The 24,627-nt window shown below is 44.5% G+C and overlaps 1 protein-coding gene across 3 annotated transcripts; it reads right to left on the reverse strand.

The window, feature by feature from the left end:
• Positions 1 to 463: 463 nt before the first annotated feature.
• Positions 464 to 24,264, reverse strand: LOC135412834 (glycerol-3-phosphate acyltransferase 3). 3 transcript variants are annotated; one of them, XM_064651785.1, is made up of 13 exons: positions 23,732 to 24,264; positions 13,300 to 13,372; positions 12,916 to 12,969; positions 7,225 to 7,495; positions 6,657 to 6,731; positions 6,077 to 6,166; positions 5,791 to 5,884; positions 5,278 to 5,393; positions 4,068 to 4,123; positions 3,505 to 3,590; positions 2,954 to 3,082; positions 2,444 to 2,523; positions 464 to 1,591 (listed from the first exon to the last, which is right to left on the reverse strand). In XM_064651785.1, exons 1-13 carry the CDS (start codon positions 23,876 to 23,878, stop codon positions 1,465 to 1,467), a joined length of 1,398 nt encoding a protein of 465 aa, XP_064507855.1. In that variant the 5' UTR covers positions 23,879 to 24,264; the 3' UTR covers positions 464 to 1,464. The 3 variants fall into 3 exon arrangements, with proteins under 3 accessions (XP_064507855.1, XP_064507853.1, XP_064507854.1); XM_064651783.1 differs by lacking the exon at positions 23,732 to 24,264 and adding an exon at positions 21,320 to 21,433; XM_064651784.1 differs by lacking the exon at positions 12,916 to 12,969 and having other exon boundaries at positions 23,732 to 24,221.
• Between the last annotated feature and the right edge of the window lie 363 nt (positions 24,265 to 24,627).

A 24,627-nucleotide genomic window follows, 5' to 3' on the forward strand; every position in this document is an offset into this window, starting at 1 on the left:
GCAGATCAGGAAACCCTTTTTTTGGAAACTACGTTCTAACATTTTTAAATTCTGATTTGTAGAACAGCAACATATTTTTCCAGCATTACATTTAAATTCTCTTTGCCACAGGAAAAAGTCACTTAAAAATGAACTCTTAAATTTAGAAGCTAATAGTTTTCCAGTTAATTATATATTCATTAGTTGAGTCTCCCTGTTATGGCTTCATGCTGTAATTTCAAGTTCAGTCTGTATGAGGAGTCACTCCTGCTTCGAAAAGAAAGGATAAACACCAAGCCATAGAGTCCAAGGAGAGGGAAAATAGGAAAAAAAAAGTCAGGTTAGAAATCAGGTAGAGCTCAACTACAACTGGTCCTTTATGTCAGCGACTGAAGTTTCCATGACTCTAACGTTAAGTTCTCAGGAAGTATAACTGTTTTAATTACATACACTCAGAGAATAGTAAAAATGCCACACAGACCCATTAGAAATATAGAATTTATTTTTCATTACATTCAGACAGCAATATGTTGCATATTTGGACATGCCACATCTTGTATCATAGGTGACTTACAGAGTCTATGTTTATAGTTGTGGTAGCTATTGCTAGCCCAGAAAACACAAAATGTGTTTTTGGAGTGGTTCTCTTGAGAACTTTAGGCCACCAGCAGCAATTTTTGCAGAAGGGTTCTCTTGAAAATCCACTTCATAAAAATTCATTATCCAGCTGTTTCCTGTCTCTTACCTTTACAGTTTCAGAGCTCAAGAAAGCAATTTCAACAATAGCAGTGGGCAGGGAGATTGAGGACTTGCCCCCTTATCTTCCCTCAGGTAGCAGTTCTCAGTTGTTGTAAGGCCACCAAATTCCTCATGGGCCATGAACTGTGCTTTTGGAAGGGCAGCTCCTTTCCCATCCTTTAGGGTCTCTGCAGCCCTTGCTTCCATTCCCTCCTTGCACATCCAGGTGCAAGCTAACCCAAGAGTGAATCTTACAGTTCTGACAATATCCTAAAACATGTTATTTTAAAAACCTACAACAAAAACTCAGTGAGCCAATGGGGGAAAAAAGACAACATTTTGTTATGTTTAAACCTTCAGTGTACCATAAACAAGAGGTATCTTCACAACCAGTTTTCCTGACAGCATCTGTTCAGTGTATTTCCCTTCATCCTTACAAACTCAGAAAAACTGGGGTGCTATTTTCCTTGTGTCTCTTAACTCTGCTGGCATTCAGCTCAGGAATACCAGGAGCTGCAGTGCATCATCACATAAAGATGGGGAGGGGTAGGAGAGTGAGAAGAGTGAATAAGGAGGAATACAGAGACACTGTCCTTGGCAGGCTCTGCACCAGCCATACAGAGAATATGCATACACGTCATGAAGGGTTTTATTGTTGTCTTGCTCTATTTTTTGTCCTTTTTTTAATTAAAAAACATTATTCCTGCTAAGGCTGGTTGTGCAAAGTTAACTTTCAAGAACCACCATTCAGTCTGACTCTGTTCCTGCAGACAGGCTTCCTATGGATCCATTTCTCACTAACATCCTGCTGTAGTTTTTCTGCTGTTCTTCTCTGAAAGTATCTTTGACTTTCGCTCGTTTCAGACCTCCATCCCTGAAATAGAGCAAGAGGGAAAAGTAACCCATCAGGACTGTTATGACTATTGTTATCGAACTATGCATTACATTAACTGTAGAGTCTAAATCTAAAATATTATTATTAAAGGATTTTCTTTAGAACTTCTATAACATCCAAGTTTAAGCATGTTTATTAAAACCTTTACCTTAAGCCACAATTTGTATGAAGTCCAAATCTTGAGTCTAGCCCACTAAAGCAGCCTCCTTATGTTGGTAACAGGCTGTACCTACAATAGAAATCTTTGGCAATCTGGGATGCTGCTTCCCTAGCCTGTAGGGGAAGTCAATCTTGTGCAACACCATAGTTGTCTCTTGCCTTACATCATTCAGAGGGCCAGCTGGGCCTCACAGTTGAATCTATTTGCCCACTCTTTTCATCAAAATCTTGCTCTCGAGTTTGTTTCATATGAGATCTAGGCATTGTACTGCCACTTACTGAAGCAGGACATGAGAAAGTCAGAGCAGAAAGCCTCAAGCCCCATTTTTTGTTCAGGCTTGACAAGTAACTTCACTTCTGCTGCTTAATCACAGCAGAAGTCTTGACATGAGGAACAACTGTGAATGTTGTTCCTGCTTCAAAAGCATCAAGCCTTCAGGTGAAAATCATTCCACGTTACACACTCCAAAGACTTTGTGCATCTTTATTTTTACTTTCACATACGTGCATGTGGATTTACTCCTTTGCTTTCTCCAGAGTGTAATAAAGTGATGTCGAATGTTATCTGTCACAAAGCTAAGGGAGGAAGCACCTCTCAATCAAACTAACAGAAAGTCCATGAAGTCTAACAAGGATTCATGGACTGGCATTACTCACCCTGGCATTACTCACCAGGGAAGTTCAGTCAGTCCTCCTTGGCGAGCAATGGCTGATCTCACTCTGTTGGCAAAGTGAACAGCATCTTCATCCTCCTTCAAGGGTCATAAATTCAACATAATCAAAGCAGAAAGAAGCGAATTGAAACAGGCTTTAATAACATTTTTATCTGCTGCCTCATCAAATTAGCTCACTGCCAAATGATTTGTCCCTTATCATGCCAACATCACAATCTGATGTCCCCTTGTGGTAATAATTTAATTCATTTTTCCTCTAAAGTGTTGAAACTAGGAGAAAATTTTGCTCCAGCAGGATGCAACATTGACACTATTGTGATGGTACCAAGCTGCATCAGGAAAAGCTAAGTCCAGTCATACATCAGTCAACACTGACAAAAATCCAATACAAAACTCTGTTATGGGGGCATGGGGTAGGTAGAGGTTTTGGGGAAAAAAAGAGTAAAAAGACCCTTGCAGACACAGTCAAGTTCTTAAATAGCAATTAGTCAGCCAGATGCTAGATTACCTCTCTAACCATTGGTGGCAAGTACCACACGTTGCAAACAATGGCCCAGCTTGTCATTATTCGCAGCAGGTAGCTCACGATGTTGTATTTGCTGCTGTTCCAGAATGCATCTCCAAACTGAGGATCATACTGCAAAGGATCACAAAAAACAAATCATAAAACCCCTTCCCTACAGACCATCACAGCCTCCCGGATCTGTGATTACATGACAGAACCATCACCCATTTGCCTGAACAGCCAAAACAGTTAAGTCTGCTGCAAGCAGCACGCTTCTCTTCCCTTCAGCACTCGGAGGGACTGGCTGGATCTCCCTTCCTTTCAGCTTTCTGGAGGAAGAAGTTGATCCCATCAGGGACTACCAGCCAGGTTCCATAGGCCAAAGGACTTCACTTTCATTTTAGCCACTTTTACTCCAGGAGTTACCCACAGCACACAGCCAATTGCCAGAGCTACTGTGCCTTCAACAGCAGCTGTACTGAGACAGCTTCCTGCCACCCAGACAAAAACAGATCCCAAACTTTGAAATTTAGCAGCCAGTTTTTTCCACTTACTTTGATTGCAACAGGATAGATCGTTCCTCCTATTTCAAAGCTCCCCTTTTTGAACATCATCACAGATGTATTGTTTATGCAGGTGCCTGTCCAGAAGATAAAGTCATTGCTCCACACAGCCTACCACATTTCAGTAGCAACACTGTATCAACATACAGGTCCTGCCCATAAAGGCCTGCATTTGCTGCTCAGGGAGTGTAACTTAAGCATCTCTCCCCTCCTTACTTTTATCCTTTGTCTTGTGACTGACTCCCTGAATAAAGCCCAAATGCAAGTGAGACAAAAAGCACAATGCTGAATTTAAATCTATAGGACAGTGAATTGATATTCACAGGGCAAAATAAACAATCTTCCCATTCTTCTGCCTAGAGCTTCTGCCAGGAGAACCAACAGCCAGAGACAGTATTGTGTTGTCTCCACATAATCTCATATGAAAGATGAAAAATAGAAATGCCCTAATCAAGTTTATGGCAAGGGTGAAGATACAATTGAGCAGCAGAAGCCATGGAAAGAGAATAGGGATGACATCTACTTTGAATGGAGATAAGTAGTTCAGCTCTTACCTTCTGGAAAAATTAAAATTGGAAGCTTGCTTTTATCCGCCACATGTTCCCTGAGCCTGTAAAAGCAGAAGGAAAGCTTAAAAGACAATTCCTTTCCAGTCTTCTTTCCCCAGGCAGGTGCATTAAAAATATCTTTACATATTATGTATTTGTTTGAAAGCAAAGGCTTTTACTAGACACTAATTTGTACTTGCTTTTCTGTTTATAAGAACACTGAAGCTTTGTGCAAGCCACCCCGTAGGCCCATGGTGCATTACACTGAGGCAACATCCTGTTTTCCTTCCTCTATATTATTTTATTAATGACTGTCAGGAAAGCCAACAAAGGTATGCCATTAAGTCAGTCCAACTAACTCTGATCAACTCAACCTTCAAGAAATTACCCACGTAAGAAAAAAAAAAATTGTGCAGTGGTCCATCCAGGTTCTGCTTACTTAACAGCAGATTTCATAAGAAGTGGGTTCCTAAATGCCTACAGCTCACACTATTTGAGTAACACTTGGATAACTTGGCAAAGCTGTCCTGCTGTGCAGAGGCAAATAAGAGGTGGTAAAGAAGTTAACCTGTCAAAATTAACCTAAAAGTTCTTTAAAAATTAGGAAGAATTTCTATCCCTGTACTACTGTGTCCACAGGTATGCCTTTGGTGACATTCTGCAGAAAACCACTTTTTGTAAGCAGCTCATTCTTATAACTAGACACATTCTGCCCCTCACCCAAACAAGTGAAGCTTGGTATTTCCAGTGGCTCACAATTTCAAATGAAACTGAGAGTTTGTATCACAGAAAGCCTGTTTTATGATCCGTATTTCTCTTCAACAGAAAATCCCAAAATTTAAATATCTTCCCATCCTTTTAAAATGTATATCTGAATTCACCAGACATTAGTTATTATGCTGATGGCTACCCAACTGAGATGTTTTGTGACAGTCCACTATTCAGACCTTACCAGAACTTTTGGGCTCATCCATGTTACCCTGTATAAACTTTTCAAGCCTTCGTGGGTGACCTTGGCACCTGACATTTTGACCAGTCTACTGCACCAAAGCCCACACAAACAAGCTTATTCAGGTCATTCTGAGTGATCCAGTTTCCTGCATACCACCCCTGGAACTCACTCCAAAAACCCCTCGTCTGGGTCTTTGATTGTCCAGTGACTCTCCAGGGAGTCGGGCACCGGGAGGTAGCAGAGACACACCATCCCACGCCTCACCTTTTCGTCACTAGATGGCGATCCTTGATCTCGGAGCGTTCGAACCAGACGTGAGGACAGGCCTTGACCGTGGCTCGCTGGATGACTCCCATCAGCCCACCATGAACCTGGCCAACCTGCAAGCCCAGCAAGGCACATCAGCATCTAAGACACTTGAAAAGCAGAACCTCCTCTTCTCCACCCCTCTTTAAAAAAACCCCAAATGCACTGGAGACTGCAAACCAGGACCAAGCAGCAACCACAAAACTGTTAAACTGCATTCACTTGAGAGGACCTAGGTGTACACAGGGAAGTGTATCCCAAGTAGTTCACCAGATGAAGAGCCTAGCACTGACACTGCCAGGACAACTTCACCAGCATGTAAATTGTAGACCAACTTCAACACTAGTGCTCAAGTAGATATCTCTAAACCATGAAAGTTTAATACTGAAGTCCACAACCAATACCCCACAATCTTTCCCTCTCATGGTCCCTCCTCTCCCTCTGCTGTGGTCATAATGGATCTGCTCATACCATTGCATAGCATCCATCATTTGTCAGAATGATTGCATCTATCGGTGATGTGTGGTTGGCAACACAAATTCCTCCTTTCTTAGGTCTGTTTTCCCTGCAAGTACATATTTTTTGGTTAGACTACTAGTGCACTAAGCATCACATTACACACACAACAGTTCCATAAAGCTGCCAGGTGACTCAGCATCTAGTGTGACATTAACTTGCAGGTAAAAAAAGAGCAGCCCCCGTTTCAAATGGGATGCTCACACAGAAGTATACACACACTTTTGCTATTGTCACTCACTTGTTATGATAATGGATGGTACCAGACAGAGCTCTGACAAGGATGCGGGAGCACGTGAGGTGGACCATTTCACTCAGGTAGTTTTTCACACTGAAAGAAATCACAGATATTTGGAGCATCCTAGAAAGCAGCTAGACACACATACAATATTCTCCAGCCTACTCAACACAACTCAGGACTGAAATTTTCCTGATGTTCTGGAGCACAGAGGGATATTCCCAGTTCTACCACTCACTTGCTATTGCAGCTCAGCCAAGATATGTCATACTCTTGGTGTCACTTATCTAGGCAAGGCTGTAATCTCCTTACTGGATGTTTTTCATCCCAACACCATTACCTCCACTACAACGCTCCCTTTGAGTCTCTCCTGAGAGCGTGAGAAGCCCTTTAGAGATCTCAGTGCCAAGCCTGGCAAGAAGTCAACCTCAGCCCAAAATCAAAATGCCACTAAAAGCAAGGTCACAAATTTGTGGTTCAAGTGGACTATCAGTAGTCTGTTTGTAAAATCTGTCCGCTGCCCATCTTCAGCTGTTTGCACTGATGCAACTTGGCAAGTTCATCCTTTACGTGCAGTACCTACCTGCTGTTTGGCAGCTGGCCTACCAACGTCGTTCCCACAATCATTGACGAAATCCCAATGGCAGCGAGGGTAATGCTACACACAACACAGATATTAAATCAAAATAAGTATTTTATTCATTGTAACAACACTTTCTTGCTACAAAATAGAAAGGGATTGCAGAAATTCAATTATTCCTCAGATATCTGACTTATACAGTTCGCTAACTCAGCAATCCCCTGACCTGTTGCTCAAAATCATGGTCTAGCAAAGGCAGCAGATTCAGACACAGTGCAAGGGAGCTTTACAGCTCACCCACCTTACACTTATACAGCCAATACACATGACTGTGGGGAAGAATTCATGGGAAAGATGATCACTTAGCCCTAATCTACTCTCCACAGTGAATGGCAAGATAAAAGTATTCCAAATGGCAACTTAACCATTAAAAGGAGTCTTTAAGCAGGTTAATCTCCTGTATCTGCCAATGCTGCCTTTCGACTAAAAGAAGCTGAGATGACATTTACCAAGAAAACACAAATTTATGCATTCCCAGGCTGCCAAAATCCATCAGCACCCACGAGCTTACCGTAGGGGCAGCAGGAAGCAGTACCGCACTACAACCCCAATGACCCACACAATAGTCAGCCTCAGGCTGATGTAACGGAAGTTGACATTGGTCCTCGTCAGGAGATTCCAGGAGAGCAGCTCTTCTGAGGAAAATCTCTGGGTGACTGCATCATCCACAATAGCCTCAAATCCTTTTCTACAGAAGTAGAAAATGTCAGAGAATTCGTAATTCACTTCATTCAGACGTGCAATTTCTTCCTCCATAGATGTTTCAATTCTTTCAATGATACCTTGGGAAGGAAATGGTAACCACATGAGGAAATAATTCTGTGAATTAACAGTCATTCTCCGAATCACTTGTCACTCTGCATTATCCAAGGAGATAAACTGACTTTCAGAACCCCTCCTATGACAGCAAGATCAGCTGGGTAGTTGAACACACCATACTCTTCAGTACGCCAGTTCCAGCTCCCCTTCCTCACATCTACTCCTTGAGCAGAAAATACATCAAATTCTGTTGCCTACTGAACATGAAGCAAGAAGACTAACCCTTTCCCACCATCTAACATGCTCTCAACTCTGCAACTTTATCCAAGACCATTTTATGCTTTCAGAAGAAACCAGGTGAGACCTTGTCCTTTACATTCCCTTCTGTGCTCTGTATATTTGTAGGCATTTATTCTTCTCAATGGAGGCTTTCCTGTTCCCTAAGCCCATCTTATATTGTGGTGTCCCTCAGCCACATTCAGCTGAAATGTGTTCTGTTGTTACTTGCCAAAGCCCCAGACCACAACACTGTGCATGGACCAGCTTTGAACCAAATGCACCTTCCTCCCTTCACAGCACAAGTCTTTCCTGTAAGTAACCACACAATTTTTTTATTTTCGTTAAAATCAAACAAAGAAACATATCAAACAAAGTCATGCCTAGAGGTGCCTTACTATAATTTACTTCAGTTGTGTTTCAGTTGAACTCTGACCACGTAATGCCTGGCAAAAGACGAGAAACCTGGACAGTTCAGAATTGCAGTAGCAATAGGAAATATTCCCTCTTCTCCTCCCCTCTTTTCACTCTTTATACTTATTGTCTGATAACCTCCAATTTCTCACTAGAGCTTTTAAAGGCAAGGACAAATTGTGTAAGCTAAATAAAAAGATCAAGTAACTGCTTTCTGGTAAGCAAGTCTGGCTCCAGAAACTGATGACTGAAGAAATTTAGAGTAACAGTTCACCAGAACAACCATCCCCTGAGACACTCAACTTGGATTACAGAGGTCCAAGTTCAGGTTGCCACTCTGTCAGACATTCTCTGACAAATTGCATAATCCTTGTGCTTCCATATTGAGATAAAAAAGGGAAAGGACGTAGCACCAACTTCTTCGAGCTACTAAGAACTTTCCACATTGTATAAAGTGTTTTTTGTAGGAAATCTACATCCCAGTGAAGTCTTGCCAGCAGAAAAACCCTGAACATATTTGCTGTGCAAATCACACAGAACATTTAAATTACAAGTGATATGGAAAATCTTCGAACTGCACTGTAGCATACATATGGGATAACATAGGAAGCTCCAAGATGCAAGGCCCACTAATTACTGAGGAAAATGCTAAAGAACAACATCTAAGAGATGTCACACTGAAACAAAACCTATTAGCACCTTCAGCTTTGAACCTGGCAGCCATGTCTTCCAATTCCACCACACCACCTCACCGCATCATCCTATCGCAAGCCTACAAATATAAATCATTAATATGGCACACCAAAATGGCACACCACATGCCCTTCAGGATCTAAATTATACAAGCATGCATCACATCAAACATTCACCAGAATAAACCACACTTATGTTGTATTTTAAACCCAAATCAGAGCTCTAGTTTGTGGTTCAATTTTTCTCTCAGTCAGTCCCTTAAACCTCTAAACTTTGAAACATCCAGGACTGTAGGCAAATCAGTCCAACCTGTCTGCTCCACACTGCTGGAGACAGGTCATAGGCAAGAAACCAGGGGAACTCTCCAGCAGCCATCACGCAAGTATCACTCTTCTCTCCAGATGCCAGAACTAGGAACACTTCCTCCTTATCCAGACTCTGGTTCAGCACCTGTTAAGCATCTGGCTCACCTGGCTACAACTTCTTGGCTGAAACCAGCCCAGGGTTCAAGATTATCTGCTGGCAAGCTGAGAGAGCACAGCTGTACTGTCTTGCCTCATCAGCCTGCACTGTCCTTGTCACGTGACGCCTCCATGCACCAGCCCTGGGACAAGCTACTCCAAGCCAGGATCTCAGCAGCACACGAAGGTATTATGAACAGAATGGTAACACATGTTGCTCTGATCATGTACTTAGCTGTCTTGTAATCAGAAGGAACATTTAATGGCCTTTAATCCTTGGCCATGGGCAGAGTTGAGTTTGCCAAAGACAGCACTACACAGGAGAACAGCCAACATCACTCTCAACCAAACAAAAGGCCATAGCAGCAGCTTTACTCAGCGTTGCTGCACAAGCTCCAAGCCTTCAAGCTCACATACTCTAGGTCACCTGATTATACCAGGCTCAAATTTGACGCTGTCTACTTACACAGTAAGTATATACTACACAGTGAGTAGATGCTACTAACATTATTTGCTTAAACTTTTCTTTTACTGGATGTAATTTTCAAAACTGACTTAATAGCATTTTTGTCTTTTTTAAACCCACCGGCTTGAAGACAACACAGCCAACACCCACACAGAGCTGAGAGCTGGTTATTCAGCTGCAATGAGATAGACATCAAGCCTCCAGCTACCTGCTCAGCCAAGAGCTACCATTGGCTCCAGCACAAACATGCTGCCCTCTAACATAGAGGCACCCTGAGGTGACAGCACCAGGTAACTGCCCAAAGCAACTATGTTTCTCCCTGGACTATTCCTTATCACAGCACCAGTGCAGGGGCAGTGGCTGCCATTTCTGCCAAGAGATGTGAATACACTGAGTTTGGTACTGCAGAGGAAGGTGGTGTCTCCTCAGTTGTGCTCACTCATCGTTTTGTCTTTTTTTTTTTATTCACGGACACAATTTTAGGTGTTTGGGAAGAACATTTTTGCTCTGCCTGCAAACAGGAAAACTTGCCCTTGCACATGCATCTGCAATGCTCCCTCCTACCCTGACCCAACTCTTAGTGATGACTGGATAGTCAGGAAAGATGGAAAAGGTGATACACACTCCCTTACAACGCTTAACATGCACATGGGTACACACATTTACCTTTACCCTGTTTTATCAACTACTCTGTAACTTATTATCAGCAGGAATTTCTCCTCCCTCAGTAAATATTGTGTAATGCAATTGGGCCTCTCTGCCTGCTCGTGTTTTGTCACCTCAGGGGATGCCAACTTATATAATGCACTGTTAGATCTATACCTGCCCTGACCCTCCAGCACTTTCATCCACATACAGGAATCCAGTCTCCTAATTACAAGTCAGTTATTCCTATGCTTAAAATACTCCCAAGAGCAATACACAGAGCACGGCTTGGCGCAGCAGGCTTCATATCTCCCCTGCTTCCCACATCTTCTCAATAAGTAACAGTTAAGACTAGCTTCCTGCAGAAAGAGCCACCTACAGTGGGGAAAGGTTTTAATCTTTTATTTCAGATATAAAAAGGACATTAAAAAGTGGTGCTTCAGGCCACCATTGCAATTCTGTATCCCCATACATAAGACCACCTGAACACAGCCCCCATGCAATCATCTGTATGAATTACCTCAGACCATTTTTACTATCAATGATGCTGCTCCAGATAGTGGAGTACATTCAATTTAGTCCAGGTTCTGAACCACGGCACATATTAACACTATACACCCCTCAGTCAGGCACAAGACAAACAGCTATTTGGAGTTTCCTGGAAAGATAGTTCATTGATATATCTACTAATGGGACCTCTCCCTTTACTTTTCTTTTCTAGAGAAGAAATAATTACGTGTGAGAATGACCAGATGTCTAAGAAGACAAAATCTCCTACTGCATAACTGAAGCAGCACAGCTGGATCTCTTGCCCTTTCACTGACCCATGGCATGATGGGGGACTATCAGCCTTACAAGAAGAAAACAGGTATCTTGCTGCCTGTATCTCTCACCACTGAGAGCCTTTGAAGCACATAACAGGGCACTGACATTATTTGGAAGGACCTTGCCTTCCCCTGCCATCCCCCAGAAATACCCCACAACTGTCAGGACACTGGTGAATGATATAGGATGTACTTTTCCTCAGCCACTTTAAAGTCAGCAATTAAATAAGACAAGTTTTAAGCTGTTTTAAGAGCTGCTGGGCAGTATCTCCAGTTTATTATTACAGGTGCTGGCACTTGCATCTGCTACCATCGAAGCCTGTTTCATGCCTGGCCTGCAGATAGTAAGATACCAGTGTTTACAGTATTGATAAGGATACTCCTCTGGAGATGAAACACACACAACCAGTTCAGCAATTCAGTCCCCATTACTGCCTCGTGTTCGCATGAGCTAATTCCTAGAATCAGGTAACAACTGACTCGTTTACTAACTGGCAAGCTGGGACTGTTTCCAGCTGTGCTGCCTAATGAGGGAGCACATAGAAAATGCTGCCAAAGGCTGTCAAAACCAAGCAAATGATTAGCAATACTGAGGCATTCAGGAACCAGGAGAAAACCAACTGCAGACCACAATGCCTTTTGAGCCTTCTCCTGTTTCCTAGGCAAACTGAGACTGCTCTCACAGCTCCAAAGTCTTACAGCCAACTCTGACCTACTACAGCCTACCAACTGACCTACTACAACTCACACAGACTATGGGTTAAGACATAGTAAAAAAAAACAATTTCAAAATTAGGCTAAAGGAAGAATTATGAAGCAATTTTTCAGCTGTCTTTCTACAGACAAGAAGTGTAAGAAGTTTGACAAACACTGATATAAACTCCAGGGGGCAAAAGGCCAATAGAAGCAGACTGAAAAAGGGGAATGAGTATAACACCACACATTTTAATCTGGCAGCCCTACAACAGTAAAGCACTGAGCTTGGAAAAGAAAAGTACTGTCCAATAAACATTCAGATCTCCTGAGAGAATATTTTCAGTGTACTCTGATGCTGTTAGGACTCAGATAGCTGGACAGCAACCCTGCAGAAAGTGACTTAAAGAGATTTCAAGATAAAAATCAACCTTATATTTAAAATTGAAAACTTCCATCGAGTTTGAGGATGGTCTCCATCTTACGCTTTACTTTGTTTTGTTAAACCTAATGTTATTTCATACACTTCACTTCCTCATCCCCTGTTTTTCAACCATTCAGTACAAACCAGTAAAAACAGCATTTCATCCTGCAGGAACAGCAGCATTGCAAAACAATTAGATGTATCAGAGTGCTGGTTTTAGCTGGGGTAGAGTTAATTTTCTTCATGGTGGCTGGTATGGAGCTGCATTTTGGATTTGTGCTGAACACAGTGATGATAATACAGAGATGTTTTTGTTATTGCTGAGCAGGGCTTACACAGAGCCAAGGCCTTTGCTTTTCGTACTGTTACACTGCTGAAGATGTTGGGGGTGCATGGAAGGTCGGGAAGAGACACAGCCGGGACAGGTGACCCCAATTGACCAAAGGGATATTCCAGACCATATGGCATCATGCTCAGTATATAAAGTGGAAGGAAAAAAGAGGAAAGAAGGGACATTTGCAGTGATGGCGTTTGTCTTCCCAAGTACCTGTTAAGCGCCATAGGGCCCTGCTCTCCTGGAAGTAGCTGAACACCTGCCTGCCTGTGGGAAACAGTGAATTAATTCTTTGTTTTGCTTTGCTTGTATGTGCAGCTTTTGCTTTCCCTATTAAAGTGCCTTTATCTCAACCCACAAGTGCTCTACCTCTTACCCTTCTGGTTCTCTCCCCAGTCCCACTGGAGGGGGAGTGAGCGAGAGGCTGCTTTGAGCTTGGAGGCTGGCTGGGGTGAAACCACAACAGTCAGCGTGTACCCACCCCACCTCTTTTCCAGTTCTCTCATGTGCACATCTAACTAATTCATTTGCAAAGGACTCAGTACTCTGATTTTAGAACATCAGTCTTATTAATTTGACTTGACCCCAGACTCTCACCATTAGCAGAAGGAGTCTTTGGCATCTGTGGCTGTGGCTTTTCGGCACCTTTTTCTATCCGTATAGTGGCCCACTGTCAAACAGAAAGAAAACATTAATTTCACAAATGCTGTGTTCACTCAAGGAAGAAAAGTCACCTAAAAAAAAAAAAGCAACAGTTAATCAAAGACAGGTTGTTATTTTCAAAGAATATCTACACCAGGTAATCATCACCCATCTTCCTCAGATGTGTTCACAAACCCAAACCCATACACAGTTCCTATGAAGAAACAAACAAAGAAAGAAAAAAGTAAACAAACAAAAAACACCAGAAGCCCCTCCCCCCAACACTCATTGCTAGTCAGTACTTCCCAATTGTGCTTGTCAGTCTTCAGAGAGCCACCTCAGAGCTTTGGTGCCAGTTCAGACACAGCCACCAAGAGCCTGAAAGGCCTCTGTCAGCCTTGCTACTTGCACACCAGCCAGCAAATCCAGGCTGCATGGGAAGCTCCAGCAGCTGAGCTAGACAACACCCCTTGAGCACACAGCACAGAACGTTCACAGAGCTGACAGACACATCACAACTCAGCCAGAGTAGTTTCACCATACTGAAGAAAAAGAAAGTCCTAACTGGATTAAGTCAAACTAAGGCCTGCACACAGCTAATTCCACTAAATACCAAGACAACATTTGCAGTCACAGGAAGCTTCATTTAAATGCAGTCCAGGACAAAAAAGGACTGCACCCAAGATTTTTCCAAGCTGAACAAACCAAAAATTCTATTTGACTCTGCAACTGCTCATTTCTTGGCATTTTCAAAGAACCATAGTGGTTTGGGTTGGAAAGGATTTTCATCTAGTTCAAAGTCCCCTGCTATGGGCAGGGACACCTTCCACTAGACCAGGTTGCTCAGAGCCCCATCCAGCCTGGTCTTGAACTGGGACTGGGCATCCACAACTTTTCTGGGCAACCTGTGCCATGGCCTCACTACCCTCACAGTAAAGATTTTCTTCCTCATAACTAATCTAAACCTACCCTCTTTCAGCTTAAGGCCATCCCCCCTTGTTCTATCACTGCATGTCCATGTGAAAAGTCCCTCTCCAATCTTCTTGTAAGCCCCCTTTACATACTGGAAGATGCCATAAGGTCTCCCCAGAGCCACCTGTTCTCCAGGCTGAACAGCCCCAACTCTCTCAGCTCTCATTTTAGAGCTCTGAGCAGCAGAGGAACAGGCCAAATCCCCAGCTCTATTGATACAGCTGCAGAGAGCCCCTTCTCCTGCCCTTGGGAGGGGCTGCCAGCTCACTGGGGTTTAACCTGCTCTTTTCCAGCGGGTGGGCTGAGAGAATGAGATTGCAATAGGTGATAAAGTAAGCTCTGCTCTCCAGTGAGTGTCAAAGCTTCCCAGCTGCCCTGATTCCTGCAAAACCCCCTGGCAGAACCACATCAGAATTAGGAGATTTCCTCTCATTTCCAGTCCCGGTGAGGCTGGAGCCAGTTTAACCTGTTCTCAGGGCAAAAGACTCTCTTGACCTTCATCTGACTCAGTTCCACAGAGTGCTTTTATTACACCCTGCTATCTCAGCTTCATTTTTACTGAGTTAACAATTACACCCCCTTTTCCACCCCAAAGCCTGTGATGTCAGAGTAGCCCTTCTTGCCTGGATCCTTCCTTTCCCTACATGGCAGCTTTGCTAAGGGATGGAAAGCTCAGCCAATGAGGGCTGACTCTGTGGCTCCCCACTATGCACATTAATTCCTCCTCCACAGGACTTCATAATATTTCTAGGAATATAATAGGCATATTCAAGACAGACAGGGGATCTGGGAGAAAGGAGCTCATAGGAGAAGATCAGCTCCTGTTCAAACCTTAACAACTTAAGCAGCATACTTTTTTAACAGCATACCGATGATGCTCACTGTTCTGCACAGGAAGGACCCAGACCAAAGATAAAACATGCATTTTCCACCTCTCCGCTCTAACCAAGCCGTGGGGCGTTTGGAGATGCAGTTCCCTTTTGGAAGGTCAGCATCCTGACTCATGGCATTATCTCCACCACACAGCTTCCCAGTACGAGCCAGTACTGCTTCATGTATCAAGTCTTGCTGAATCACAACCTACCCTACCAATAGTCATTTGTTTGCTCAGTTCTGCTGCTGCTAAGGCAATAGCTCTTCCAAGAACTCAGTACTTTCTGGCTACACAATATCCTCAGCAGTGTTATGACCATAAAAGTTCTGGGAGATACCAAATTAAAATACTGTTCAGTGAAGAAACTATTCACAATACTGTCATTTATACATTTCTTCTATGAAATAGGTTTGGGGGTACAGGAAGACCAGCACACACAGTCATTCTCTGACCAAGTTTGAACCACTGAATTCAATGAATTAAAATCTCCACAAACAGGTAAGTCACATAGAAGAGAAAGAGCATACTTGGTTAATGGTCTCAGCCAAACACACTAGCAGAAAAAATAACTTTTCATCTTTCAAATTCTCTCAAAGGGGTAATCAAAACCTGGTGTTTAGAAAGAGCATGCAACAGTCCCCCCACAAAGCTTTTGCTACAGAAACCCTGCAGTTATGGGTTCATGCTAAACAGTGTCAAAAAGGACACAGGTTATTGAGACACACCTTTGTAATGCTCAAAAGCTTGCAACATCCTACTGTACTGCAGTATCCTTTGTCATTTTGCTGTGCAAAGGAGGCAGTGGACTCTTCCCAAAGCAGACAAATTGCAGGGTCATGTAACTCAAGTCAGTTTCTACTGCACAGATATGTTTATCAACCCTACTGAGAAAAGCACATTCCTTCTTCCTAAGTCATCTGATCTTAGCTCCACAGGTTCATCTAACTCCAGAAAGGTGCAGCAGCCCACCCTGGTGGGGGGAAGGAGGGAACAGTGGCAGAGAGAGACTAGAGCAGATAGCTCCCTTTGCCCTCTACCCATGCTTTCCCAGGAGTTGGGAGCACTGCCCCAGGCTTGACACCAGCATGGCATCTTGTACAAAGGTTGAGCAGAGTTTCCAGGGAACAGCTGACTTGTGCTCCACTAGTCAATAGCTGAGGCAGTTTTATGTTCTGTGCCAGGTCTCCCACGTGATTTAAGTACACTTAATAAAACAGGCAAGGATGAGACCAGCTCCCCCTCTTTGCCAGGAGCCTTTGGGCATTCAAGGATCCACATCTACCAGATGCTACAGCAAACAAGCTTTAAGTCCTCTCTGTCAGCTTTCTTCTTCCCTCAATCCATCATATTTCCAGAAGACATGCGTGTTCCAGCAACCAAGCAGCAAGATATTTTTACTTAACTTTAACTTACCATCTAATTCTTCCACTTATTCTCAGGCACCCGAAATAACGGCACTATCATCAAAGCCAAAATCTCAACTTTGATCAAGTGAAAAGCGTGTTTATATCCAGGTTGAAAAACAAAAGAGACACCACATGCAGCAGTGTGAGTAATTTCCCTTCCTTCCTGCAAACTAAGGATATGTACTATCCATCGCTGTTGCAGCTGGTTCCTATGCTAGAGGACAACTTTATGCTACAAAGAGTGATCACAATGTGAGCTGATCCATCCTACAGAGGGGAAAATACTGTGTTTGTGTATTAGAGATCAAAAAGCATTGAACAATTACAAGCCATAGCCTCCATTCCACTCAGGAAATGAGCAAAAAGCAGACTGGCAGGTCTTCTGGATCCATCAGTAACATTGACACAAATCTGGGTGGCTTCTCCCACCTTGTGAGCTGGCGCTGAGCAGGTAGTTTCAAATACTTGGTGCAGACCTAAGTTTTTGGTAGGGATTCTTGAAGACGCTTTTTGGAATGAGTATAAAACACCAGGCTCCTGAGCAGATTAAAAACAGTTCTGCAGCTGGGGCTACCCACAGAACTACAAATGTAGTTAGAAAGCAGCATGATCGCATAACTACAAACATCACCACAAGTCTGATTTTGAAATTTTAGTATTCCAACTGCTCACAACAAAGTAGCTTGGATGTTCTAATCACACAAGGCAGAATCTGAAGATACCACACTTCACTAGGCAAGGAAAACACCAACTCTTCCCTAAAAAGGCCTCCCTCCTCATCCCCTTAGGAAGGGCCTTTAATTTATCAACACCTTAAAAAAAAAAAAAGAAGAACCAACAATAACAAAACCAATTTCACATATACATCACTGAGCAACTGCCACACATACAGGACTTATGCAGTGCTTAGAGAAAGATACAGTCAGACTTCAGAGTCAAAAATCACACATTATTTACAGGAGATGTGAAAAACCCTCCTTAACTCCAGATAAGACAGTTGCCAAATAGACAACTACCTTCAAAGACAAGCTTGACATATTGTTTCATGAAAGCACATCTAGAGATACTTTGCTAGGATCAAAAGTCAAGTTATTAGGAACACTTCAGAGATTTCTCCTGTTTCCCTAACAAATGGAGCTTAGCCTTTCACCTCATTTACCACCTTTACATCATCTCTGGCTTAATAGCAATGTTTGACGATTATTCAGAAGAAGAGAGATAACTGAAATCTGTAGTCATGTGAAGTTAGACTACTGGTGTTCCTCTATTTAAAGGCACTGCCAGATAAGAGCCAAAAATTTATATGCTAGTTTAGGTGAGTACTCCTCCCTGGAGTCTCTCCAAACCTCAATCACAACAGAAAGGTTTCATAGCACCTCCCACACAATGCTGCCTTGTTTAACACAGCAAAATCTGCATGCCAATTACTGGGTTCTTTTGTGTGAGGAGAGGGCATCAGCACCATCAAGAGGAGCAATCACTTCTAAGTGAGGGCAAAAGGTCCTCTTGATCTCCCATGAATCTTCTCATCCTGATGGACATCTGCCCCCCCCAAGGACCTTTCCAAATTGTTCTGCACACATGACCTGTATAGCAGGTACTTCATGGTAGACAGGTATCCAAAGACCAAGAGTCCAGCTTTACAGAAAAACACTAAGGGCATCAGCAACAAAAATGCCAAGCAGCTTCTTTTATGCCAGCTTCACAAACTCTTTAAGGCAAGCTTTGAATACACCTGTTGTTATTTTTTTTAACAGCATTTGCTTACCAACAGTATCAGGAATCCCAATGTTCACATGCTGTGAAATTGAGAGCAGTTTCAGATCAGAGTTGTTGACCTGGAAGATGCTGCATTAATTAGTGATGCAACCACAGCAGAGGATAACCCCCAGCTCTGCCAAACTTACTTATGTGCAAGGAGCCTTGATTTTTAAATCTGTGGTAAACATACAGAAAGGCCTTCAAAAGACTGGGGTCTAGGTTAATACGGGCCAGGAATTTAATTCATGATTCTGCAGCAAGTTTGCTAAAATACTATTCCAAAAGCCAGTTCCAACCTCTGTAAACAAGGATGCGTCATTCACATCAGGAATGTCTCCAAGACATGCTCCTCATTACCATCTGAGCTGGCAGCTTTCAGAGCCACTCTCTCACTTCAGAGCTCTCAGATTCTCCTCTGCCCAGCAGTCCTTGAAGGATAGCAATTACATAGACAGAGGCCTTCACTGACACCATGCAATGACATTAGTCAGCAAAGCTTGCTTCAGAGGCCAGTGAGTTACAGAAGAAACAGTCAAAACCCACAATGATTCATCTATTTATCAGCTCTCCTTTTCCCTTCCCCGCCCTTACACCCAGCACCATATGCAACCCTGACAGTGACTTATGGGAAGAATCACAGAATTAACTAGGTTGGAAAAGACCTCTGAGATCACCTTTGACCTAACACCACCTTGTCTATTAAGTGCCACATTCAGTCTCCTCTTCAATATCCCCAGGGCCAGTGACTCCACCATGTTCCTGGGCAGCCCATTCCAAAGCCCAATCACTCACTCTGTAAAGAGTTTCTTCCAAATGTCTAACCTAAGAAGCTGCAGCCTGGCATACCTGGAACAGGACATTACAGTCCATCCCACCTACCCTGCACAGCCACGATCTCTAAGTTTGACCACAGGCACTTAAAAGTCCTTTTTTCCCCCACAGGTATATTTTTCTCAAGTTTAGGTCCATTCGTATTGCCAGGGTCACCTGCAACAAAAGTAGCTTGGGCTTAAACCTCCTAGGTACCAAATAAAGTTACATTCTTGTCCAGCAAAAGCACATTCCCTGCAGGGCAGCATAATAAGTTATCAAAAATTGCTTCTTTTAAAAGAGGTGGCTATTAAACCTCAATGGATCAGTTACAGGACGTGAAAAACACCTATGACTGCAAGCATCTGTTGTGCATTACAGAAGGCAAAGCCAACCACACAAGAAGTGCTCTCTCTGCTAACTGCAAGCCCCACAAGGAGCCTCAAGAGACTGGGGAGCAGGGCAGCGCCTTCAAAGGGCTTGCAGTCATCACCAAACCATTAGTCCAAAAATAGACAATAATCTGATGTTAGTTAATAGCCAGGTTGTTTGTTTCCTGACACAAATGTGACCCAATAATTTCACTTCCCTCGGGCCTTCTCGTTTCTTAATATTTCACAAGTATCATGCACCACGTTTCTTGTATTCAAAAAAGACAAGAAACATATTCCCATTAGATAGATCAAGCAGAACAATTTGTACAAAGTGTTGCTGACAGCAACCCTACTGTGTTAGGTAGCTAGGCACACACACCAAAAAAAACCCACAAAGAAACAAACAAAACAGCAGAATGCAAAAACACCAAAGTACTGGAATTAGTTTTAACAAATTGAACTGCAGTCTGTCAAGCAAAGATCATTACTGGGGGGCAGGGGGCTCATTGCTACTGCCAAATATATGGACACACGGTCTAAACAAGTCCTCCAGATCTTCTACAAACTGATGAAAATAGAGAAACAGATTGCTGTGGCAATGGCTGCTCTATAGGGCTTAAGGAAAGACAAGTGACTCTCTGAAAGGCCGTGTTTCTCAACTGCTTCGCAAGACAGCTTGAATGGCTTGCAGGGCCTTCACCAGCCCCAACCATATTAGAGCTCATAAAAGAGGCAACGGATTGAGACAGAGGAAAAATGAGACTGAGAGGTGAAGATGCACTAAGTTTAAAAATGGAAGCTATCTGATGATGTTGAAAACCAAACAGGGAAAAATGCAGCATGCTGTGATGATTGCAAGAGGCAGTCCCCAGTGTTCTAGCAGTAGGAAAGATTTCTGCAGCAAGTGATTTCACAAGCATCAGCACAGCAGGTGACTAGCCCAGACTAGCTCCTCGTAGGGGTGAACAGCTGCTGGAGATGTTTTTTAAAACCATACTTCTATTAACACTGAAAGGGAAGCCACAGGCAGAAATGAGCAGTTTCCTAAAAGTCTGCTGAGTTTGGTAAGGCAATTCAGAAGCAAGTTAATGTACTTTAAGGAATACCCATGCGATTGAGGGGAAGCAGGCTTTCTAATAGCAAGTGGTCTGCCTGCTGTACTTCATTCCTCTGGTATTAGCACAACTGGTCACAATTTTCTACTCTTTTTCCCCTTATCACATAGGAAAAAAAATCTACTTATATTCTCCATACAAAGCTGGTAATCCCTGGTGCAGTACTTAGGGGTCAAATGCAAGCCAACAGAAGCACATCCTCATCGGTACATACTGCATTTTGCTTAGAAGCATGCGTCTTGCTGAGGCAGTTCAGCAGAGAGAAAAAGCTATTGTGCACCAACTGATGTCCCTTGTCAGAAATGTCAGATGGTCAAAGTACAAAAACACTTTGTTCCTAAAAGGAGCTTTCCCATCCCTTTTCCTGGACCATGCTTACAGCACTGGGAACAGGCTTCTGCCCTCCTGAAACAAGCCAAAACAGATTTTTTTCTTGTTGGCAGGAAAAAAATCCAAGCAGAAGTGTCCTGCTAACCTCAACTTGGCTCCTTACCACAGCCTGCATAACAACTGAAGAACACCACAGACTCATATGCTGTTTCCATCTGACATGACAGTGGACCAGCACGGTGAACTGTAGATTTACCATCTATTTAGTCCCTGAACTGTGGACAGACTTGGACCCTCACAGCAGATTAGCTTTAAAAAAGCATGTTTTTTTACCTGATAACAGATGCCATGGAGGAAACAAACCACAGTCACTGTCCTCCCACTGTGCCTGCTACATGCCAACGTGCGTCCTCCCACTATGTCCTCCCACATGCCAACATGTGGGATATAAGCAGGCAAAACCAAAGAGCAACTTGGTATTCAGCTGAGGTGCACAAACAGCCACCACTTTCTGCAGTTCCTGTGATCCAGCCCATCAAAGAGACAACAAAGGCAGCAGCGGCAGCAGCAGCAGTAGCAGCACCATCCTGACTCTGCAGGCCTAAGGGCCCATCCTCCTCCTGGCAAAGAGACAAGGGAGACTGCCTGGGAGATCCAGGGCTGGAAGCTGAAGAGGAAGCTTAAGGCAGCTATTATGTTAACCGCTGTTGTGAAAAAGGCCTCAGCCCATCAGAGACTGCAGCATCCTCTGACTCCACACAGCCAGGAAACTCCTCTCAGAAGAAAACCTGTGCGCTTGATTCAAAACCCCAGACAGTTTCAGACTCCCAGGCAGCAACTGTGTATTTAGCACTTTCCACTGTTAATGTGATTTTGGCAGGGAAAAGTCAGGGGCAACAACACATATCTTGTCAGGTGCTCTTGCAGGTGCTGCTTGGAATGGCTGGCAGACAATCAGCTTGTTTCTGTCAGGCTTCTAACCAAGGCAGACCTGTGAGCCAAGGAACAGGAGTCATTCACAACAAACCACTTCCTTTCAGAGATTCTCTCCATGCAGGTATTCTGAGTACAAAGAACTCACAGGCAAAGCAAGGCCAAATAGAGGTAAATGGACTACCTAGGTGGATTGAGTTTCTTCACTCTCCTGTAGGAAGTTCACCTTAGCTGACTCTTCTCCTCAGAACACTTCATAGTTTTTCATTGGCTTTTCTTTTATAGATATAGTATTTTATGTAATATTTATGTTCAGTATAAATTCATATTAATATAATTTTTAATATACTGACTGTCATGTAATTCCTAAAAGTATTTTACACAAAAGTAATGGCAACTCTTGAGATAAGTCATTATTTCCTCCCTTAGGTTCTTGCAATTAACCACTGTTGACATGCCATCAGATACTTCTCCATACTTCTGCCCAAAACATTTTGAGTCACCCCTTGTCACAACATTTGATGACACTAAAAAATAATGATTAGTGATCTAAGAAGAAAGAATGCAAATTGTGGTTAATCACAGGTGAAGGCAAGTCATCCAAATAATACTATCTCACTAGGACATCTGGATTGCTCCCTCAGGCAAGTGTGACCTTCACCCCCTCACCTTCTGCTATCCAAAACCTTTTTTCCAGTAACAACTGCATCTTCTGCCCTTAACAGTTATCATCCTACCATTCACAGCCCCAGATAGTACTTGGAGTAAATTTATTCTCACCCAAAAGCCTTAAAACATTTTAACTTGAGGCATTTAAAAGATACTATTTAAATAAGTGCTGGTTTGTTTGGGTTTTTTTAGCTAAGCACCAAGGAACTTGAATGCACTGAAGTACATGAACAAAGTTTGTCTGAAAACTTCAAAGATGATACAAACTCTACTTTTCACAGTCACATACTGATGTATACACAGCACTGACTATGCTGCGATTCATTTCACTTTTCCTCCTTCGTTGGTTTGCGTGCCCCTCCTCCTTGGGAAAAGCATCATAAAGATTTAAATCTGATCATTTTCGTCAGCAATTTTAAAACACTGTTCCTCCCCACCACCAAGAGCTTCAGAGGAAGCATTTTCACACACATAAGAAATATGCCCCATGCAGAAAGCGAGAAACTGGCTACCCCAGAGAATTCAGGGAAAGATGGCAACTGAGGTGCTGGATATGCTCAGCTTGGACGGGAGTCCGCATCCGTGAGCATCAGCACTCCTGGCACCCGCCGTCGCAGGCACCGGGCGTGCTGCCAGACATTTACACCCGTCCCAGAGCGTGACCCAGCATCATTTGTCTCAGGTGGGGGAACAGCTGTCCCCGAGCGGTGACAGCCGCGCCCAGGCCATGGTACAGCCTTAGGTAACAAGGTTTTATTTCGCTCTCCTCTCGCGGGTTCAAGGAGCACACGCCAGAGCCTGCGCAGACACCAAATAAATCAACAGAGATGTCGAGTTCTGCCCAAGGGCTTTAAGTGCAAAACCGTAAACGGGCACAGGTGATGCCAGGCAGGAGGCGGCCCAGCCCCTCTCCTCTACAGCCGAGGCGAGGGCACAGACGCACCCCGGGGCTCCCCAGCCCCGCAGCGCTGCCGGGGACCCGCACACCAGCCCTCGCCCCGCGGCCGGAGGGAGCCGTGCCCGGCCGGCCCACCCCGCCTGGGCACGGGGGATAAAACCGGCGCCGGGAAGGGGAGCGAGGCCCAGCCCCCGCGGGGGACACCCCACCGGGGACACCCGCCCGGAGCCGCCCCCCCCGCCTACCTCCAGCGTCTTCACCAGCACCCACATGTAGGCCTCGGAGATGCCCAGCGAGACGCCCAGCGCCGAGGGCAGCACGATGAGCCCGAGCACCAGCGCCAGCCACACGGCGCCCACCCGCGCCGCCACCGACAGCCACACGTCTTCCATGGCCGGGCAGCCGCGCACGACGCCGCCGCCTCCCGCCGGCACCACCGCGGAGAGCGGGCACCGCCTCCCGCCGGCCCTAAAGCACCGCGGCCGCCCCCGGCCCGCCCCCGGCCCGCCCCGCTCCGCCCGCCGGGGCCGCGGCACCGCCCCAGAGGGCAGCAGGGACGGCGGAGGCTCGGGGAGGGGGGTGCTCTCACCCTCCCGCACCGGGTCACTTGTGAAGGGCAGCAGCGGGTGCTGCGGGCTGGGCGTGTCGGGAGCAGGTGGGATGTGCCTCGGGAGAGGGTGCTGGCGGGGCGGAAAGCAGCTGAAAACGGGGCACGGCCGCGCTGAAAACTCCTGGTGTGGGAAAAACGGCTCCAACGGAGCGGTGCTGCCGGGGCGCGCTCAGGGCTGCGGGGCAGGAGCGCGGGCAGGGAAGGCGCAGGGAGAAGCCGAAAAGAGCAGCCGGGGAAGTGGAAGAGAAGAGGAAAATTGGGGAAAGCCTCTAGATCTGTGAATAGTGAATAAGGACAGCTAAAGAAGGTAAAAGGGACAAGGTCTGCACTTCAGCCTGCAGCACGCACGGTCCGTCTGGGCTGTCTCGTGCCTTGGGCTAGGAAGGGGGGTTCACTCCAGCCCCCAGGGTACTCCACCAGGCATTAGGCCATGAGAAATGGAACTTTGTGGGAAGTGGCTAGGCACAGCAGTCCTATAGCACTTGCAATTACACAATATATTCCAAAAAAACGTTGTTAGCAGAAAGAGGC

The sequence above is a fragment of the Pseudopipra pipra genome, chromosome 4 (assembly GCF_036250125.1).
Source record: "Pseudopipra pipra isolate bDixPip1 chromosome 4, bDixPip1.hap1, whole genome shotgun sequence".
NCBI lineage: Eukaryota > Metazoa > Chordata > Aves > Passeriformes > Pipridae > Pseudopipra > Pseudopipra pipra.

What these genes read in the sequence shown, in the direction of transcription:
- LOC135412834 (XM_064651785.1), bottom strand. Translation starts at nt 23,878, where the DNA reads ATGGAAGACGTGTGGCTGTCGGTGGCGGCGCGGGTGGGCGCCGTGTGG. An exon ending in AAAGACTCCTTCTGCTAATG is followed by an intron (nt 12,970 to 13,299) that starts GTGAGAGTCTGG and finishes TGTTTCCCACAG; the next exon opens with GCAGGCAGGTGTTCAGCTAC. An exon ending in ACCATCCATTATCATAACAA is followed by an intron (nt 5,885 to 6,076) that starts GTGAGTGACAAT and finishes ATGTACTTGCAG; the next exon opens with GGAAAACAGACCTAAGAAAG.